This window comes from Oncorhynchus gorbuscha, linkage group LG22, assembly GCF_021184085.1.
Source record: "Oncorhynchus gorbuscha isolate QuinsamMale2020 ecotype Even-year linkage group LG22, OgorEven_v1.0, whole genome shotgun sequence".
NCBI classification, from domain to species: domain Eukaryota; kingdom Metazoa; phylum Chordata; class Actinopteri; order Salmoniformes; family Salmonidae; genus Oncorhynchus; species Oncorhynchus gorbuscha.
The window spans coordinates 13,197,822-13,203,696 of NC_060194.1; the positions used below are offsets into that span (position 1 = coordinate 13,197,822).

The following is a 5,875-nucleotide window of genomic DNA, read 5'->3' on the forward strand; positions in this document are numbered from 1 at the left end:
AAAATTTGAACTTCAATGGGGTGTTGTCAGAGTTGGGACGTCCCAATGATCCCATTTAGACTTTTCCAAATAGAATTGTTCGAAACGGGTCCTCATCAAGACTGGTCTAATTGGAGCAAAGCGAAATGTCTTCCTCAGTCTTCCAGAAAATCATTTTTCAACTCCTACTGTTTTTACACAAGAGATTATGATGTCATATTTCAGTCGGGGGAGAGGGGCTGCCTGGGAAAGTAATTATGGATGGAAAAAAGACATGGAAACTTTGAGGAGTAACTTTTCATCCTTAAAGGGTCACGTAAACCCATCCAGGGAAAGTTTGAGAATGATATTGTATTTTCAAATGTACCACAAATGATAATATATGATGTAATGTCATATTCAGCATATTAGTGAAATAACAATTATGGCATGGCAGAATTGGGAGTAATCAACAATAAATGATCCATTATAAATATTATGGTATGTGTAAATATACCCACCGTTCATTCTCTCAATATGATTTGAGAGATTGATCCGATTGGATATTCTCCAAGTCCAAAAATCAAACATATATTAAAAAGATATCTAAATGTATAATTGCTGTGGTTTGTCATAGATTGGTAAATAATAGCCCTATCAATCAAATCAATGCTAGAAGCTATACATAGTCTGTAGGGTGTGTGTCAATGCAGGTACACCAGTGTCTCAGTCCATCTTTTCACTTAAAGCTAATTCACCATGCTGAATTTCGAGCTTATCCACTCACTCTCTCAGGCACTAAATCACCCCTTATGGCAACATACAAAGAAATATGTCACGGGTTGGGTACTTGTACACTTAATTGAAGCTTGTAGCCTTAATTTATGTTAAACATTTAGAAATAATGAATTAATTTAGTGTGAACAGGACTTTTTTTATGCTGCCAAATTGCTTCTGATTGAGTGTATGCTCAGAAATAATAACATTCCACTCAACACATTTTTTCACAACACATTTTGCAAGTGCTTTCCATGAAAACAAATATTTCTTTATATAATCATTTAGAATATATATATATAATGCATAATGGTCATTTATAGTTCACATTTTATATAACATTGAAACTAATCATTCTAGTTATTTAAAAAAACGCAAAATACAGCTTCAAAAGATGACTCCCAACAAATGCAGACATTGACTCAAATTTCCATGAGCTTCAATGTCTCCATTCCCGCCGCCGCTACGACGTTGCCATGGCAAGCCACAGGTATAGTTGCTTGTCCATCATCCGGTTAACCATATATGGACAATAAACGCTTCGACAGATTATTCGGGCAGCATGCTCAACCAGTGACAAATCGCAATGCTCTTGCAGAAATTGTAAGGGAGGTGGAGCTATTGTTGAATGAGTCATTCAACATTACAGACCACTCGCCAATTCAGTGCGATATAAAAGTGGGGCACCAGCAGCACTGTGCAGTTATCTGACAAACTTTGATGACTTCTTATACGAACAGCAGCTACACGCGTTTCATCTGGGGGTGGGAAAAAAATATATGTTCACCATTCGCATTCGATAGTAAAGAGGCTACCGTAACAATTTGGATTATCATAATGGAAGATGTAAGGACTTTCCTTCACTTCGGAGTTTTACTCTCCTCGGTACTATTCACAATTGGAGCAGCTGGTAAGTTTGACCGTTTTGATAATCAGAAGTTGATAATTACTCAGAGGAAAAACATGTAAAATATGTGCATTTAAATCCATAGCTGTAGGCTATAGATCCTATTTCATCTTTAGGCTAAAGCCTACTTCGTGGATGATATTGTGATTTGTTTTATCAATGTACTGTAGTACATCTACATTGTGCAGAACAGATAACTAACTCATCCTGGCTTTTTTCTCTCCTGGGTTACAGGTGAAGATTATTTCCCTGAGGCAATGGATGTTCAGTGGGTGTCCAATAACTTCAAGACTATTCTAACATGGGGCCCTGAGCCTACCAACTACACATACACTGTTGAATTTTCTAGGTAAGTAGCCAACATCATATCGCTGCATTCTCACTCTGCACTGTTCATCATCACATCACTATTGCTACAACAACAAAAACATCCCAGTCAGCACAATCAAATGGGCCACGTTCTGGGTGAATACTGTACTATATGTCAACAGAATGCCAACTAAAAACGGAGTGTACAACCTACAATGTCCTCCGTAGTTATTGGGGCATGAAGCATTTTTTCTTCTTCTTTTGGATCTATACTCCAAGTTTGGATTTGAAATCAAACAATTACTATGTCATTAAAGTATAGATTCTCAGCTTTTATTTGAGGGTGTGTGTGTACAATATTGGTTCCACCAATTAGAAATGACACCACTCTTTATACATAGTCACCACCATTTTAGGGGACCAAATGTATTGGGACAAATTAACTTATGTGTAATAGAACATTTAGTATTTGGTCTCATATTCATAGCACGCAATGACTACATCAAGCTTGGGACTAAACATTTGTTGAATCCATTTGCTGTTTGTAGAAATGAATGGTAAATAATGTGTCGTGTCGTTTTGGAGTCACTTATTGTAAATAAGAATAGAATGTTTCTAAACAGTGCTACAGATAATCCTGAATGAATCGTGAATAATGAGTGAGAAAGTTAGACACACATATCATACACCCAAGACCTGCAAACCTCTCATTGCAATAACAGGGGAGGTTAGCGTTCTCAATCATCATTATTCACGGTTCATTCAGGATTATCCATAATAATGGTAGCATCCACATAATGTAGAAGTGTTTAGAAAACGTATTCTATTCTTATTCACAATAAAAGTGACCCCAAAATGACAATACATTCATTTCTATTGGGCACAAAATAATTACATTTACATTTACATTTAAGTCATTTAGCAGATCTGAAACTACTAAAACAAACAGCAAATGCAGCCAACAAATATGTACAAGTCACAAGCTTCATGTAGTTATTGCATGCTATGAATATGGGACCAAATACTTAACTTTTTACCACATTAAGTGAATTTGTCCCAATACTTTGGTCCCCTAAAATGGGGCAGGGAGGGTTCTATGTATAAAAAGTGTTGTAATTTCTAAATGGTGAAACCAATATCTACAAAAATACCCTAAAATAAAATCTGATAATCTATAGTTTAACCTCATAGTAATTGTTTGATTTAAAATCTAAACATTTTGAGTATGGAGCCAAAAGAAGGAAAAAAATGCTTCAACGTCCCAATAATTAGAGGGAACTGTATACCTAACACCCAACTACAAACTACCACTTCGTTCATTTGAAGTGAATGACAGAAAAGCGCAGTTCAAGGACTCTGACTGATGGACTGTGTTTTGTTCAGGGTTGGTAAGGACAGACAAAGGAACCCTCACTGCATCCGGAGCTCGAGGACAGAGTGTGACCTCACCAACGAGCTGCGGAACCTGCAGGAGACCTACTCTGCCGACATCCTATCAGAACCCCTACCCGGTGTTACCTCTGACCTTGTGGAGTTCCCCTACACCCGAGCCGAGAGGTTCAGCCCTTACACACACAGTGAGTGTCATCACATTATTAATCTGCCCTAAATTGCATTGTCATATAGTAACATTTCTTCTATGTTCTTCATTATTTACATTGTTATTGTGTTATACAATAATGGCATTATAGCATTATTATAGTAGAAAGGTTAATTTCGCTGGTTATATATATTTTTGGGATTAAATACTTCATTGCTGTGTTAGTAACGGTATTCAAATTAAGGCTATGGTGCCTAACTTGCATCCTCTTCTCAGCTAAAATAGGAGGACCCACTTTCAAGATTGTGCAGAGCGAAGACAAGACCAAGATGACGCTCCACATCCAGGACCCTCTCACTCCCCTCTACAAAGATGACCAGCTGTTAACGATCAGAGACATCTTCAAGAGCGACCTGAAATACAGAGTCATATACAACAAAGCTGGGAGCACAGGAAAGGTGAATTGAACAGTCATGGACATACATTTATTGTAAATGCTTTTGAGACTATACCGGTCAAGGGAGGACTGGCCATAGAGCAGTTCCATCAAATACCAGATCGGCTGGTCCATTTCTACCCCAGTGGGCAGGTTTAAATTGAGGGGTTTGCCCAAAATTACAATTATATGGCTAAAAATGGGGGGCCTGTAGGAAAAATAATTGCCGTTGTGGGGGCCTGGACGGAAGGAATTGGCCAGTATGTTAGAAATGCCAAAGCCAATTTTTGGTCCCCAGTCCGTCCCGGATACCTGTCGATTCCCTCCAATGACAACCCAAACAGTGTGTGACTTGAAATAATACTCAACTGTAAACTCCTGTCCACAGAAAGAGAAGATGTCAGACCTGAGAGATGTCGAGCTGACCAATCTGGATAAAGGACAGAGCTACTGCGTCATAGTGGCAGCCTATATCCCCTCTCGTTCTGCACAGAAGAGACTGGGAGATTGGAGCAAGGCGCAGTGCTCACCCAGAGAGAACAAGACCATCTTTGAGGGTAAGTGACCCCACAATGCAAAACACATGTGTTAGGGGTGAGGTGGAGGGAATTGAAGAAGGGTGAAATTCAGTGGATTCAATTAAATGTGTAGTGGATTGAGTAACTACAACATATATGGTTGATAAAAAAATTGCAATGTGGGCAAGTTAGAATAGTCATTTTTACTGTCGGCAACAATGCTTAGTAACTTCAAGAACTTCAATTAAATGATCATGTTAAATTCTTTCTTTCCTCAGAATTCAGCTTTGGTGTGATCTCGGGTGCCATTGGCATCATGCTGGCTATATTCATTATCCTCATCACTCTCACCGTGGTGTGTTGTAAACGCTGCTGCTGCAAAAAGACCAAAACTGTGGACAAGGATAACCTGCAGATGAGTCCAGTGTAAAAGGTGTGTGTGTGATGGTGCTACTTGACCAACCCTTTGAGGGAGGAAGCTGTGCTCCCAATAATCTAGCACAAATACGTCAAAACACTGGAAAATGTGAAATGTTAAGTGTTGTCTTTTTAAATGTCATTATGAGCTGGTTCTTTTAAATGGCTAGATAGTTTTTTTTACATTACTTATTTATATGTTGAACAAGTACATTTGATGAATTGTTGAGAAATACATGTTATATTTGCCACTATGTATATAAGAAATGTAATCGTATTTATTTCAATCAATGTTTTATGTTATGTGTATTGGTGCATGTCTCTAAGAATTATTGTCTTATATGTTGATGATGTGTAGTTCATGTTGACTAGGATTCGTCCATGTGCTGTTGAAACATGGCTTTGGTACTTTTGGATGAGAGGAAGGTTAGTAGGAAAACTATTACTTGTGATGACTTTGCATTCTAGTACTTTTTACAATTAAATTCAGATGTATTCAATTCTCATTTGTCTTTCATGTAACAATATCCATGTGAGGGAACTTTGACAACAGTGCCATCTGGTTTGCCTTTAAAATGATCTATCATAGTTATATCAGTTTCAAACATGATTTGAGACAAGAGGAAAGGCTTTTCATAGTGATTGATAGTAGCTCAATGTCTGCTTGTCAGCTTATGACCCAGTAAGCCATGTGGAAAACCTCGGCAAAAGGAGTGACACCACAATCACATTGGCAACAGTGCCAGAGACCTCCGAGACATGCCCTGTGTAGCTTAATCTAAAAAGTGACCTCTCCTTCATCCAAATGGACTTAAATGCCCCCCTAACTTAGTCCTTGCCAGAAGCCTTCAGGGGGATTAGCTTTCAATTTCCCAACTGTTTCAAGATCAGTGTGGATAAATGAAAGGATATAAGAGGAAGCCATTTTAGACTATTGGGATGCACAAACTATGCTCTGATATAACAGAACGACAACGAACAGTCTGTAGAACAGAAGACAGAGGACCTTGAAA

At 38.3% G+C, this 5,875-nt stretch overlaps 1 protein-coding gene across 1 annotated transcript; it reads left to right on the forward strand.

Moving 5' to 3' along the window:
• The first annotated feature begins 1,424 nt into the window (after window positions 1–1,424).
• LOC124009339 (tissue factor-like) lies at window positions 1,425–5,362 on the forward strand. The gene is made up of 6 exons (XM_046321018.1): window positions 1,425–1,645; window positions 1,877–1,991; window positions 3,335–3,528; window positions 3,768–3,949; window positions 4,316–4,484; window positions 4,724–5,362. The coding sequence occupies exons 1-6, from the start codon at window positions 1,456–1,458 to the stop codon at window positions 4,873–4,875; spliced, it is 1,002 nt and encodes a 333-aa protein (XP_046176974.1). The 5' UTR covers window positions 1,425–1,455; the 3' UTR covers window positions 4,876–5,362.
• The last annotated feature ends 513 nt before the right edge of the window (window positions 5,363–5,875 follow it).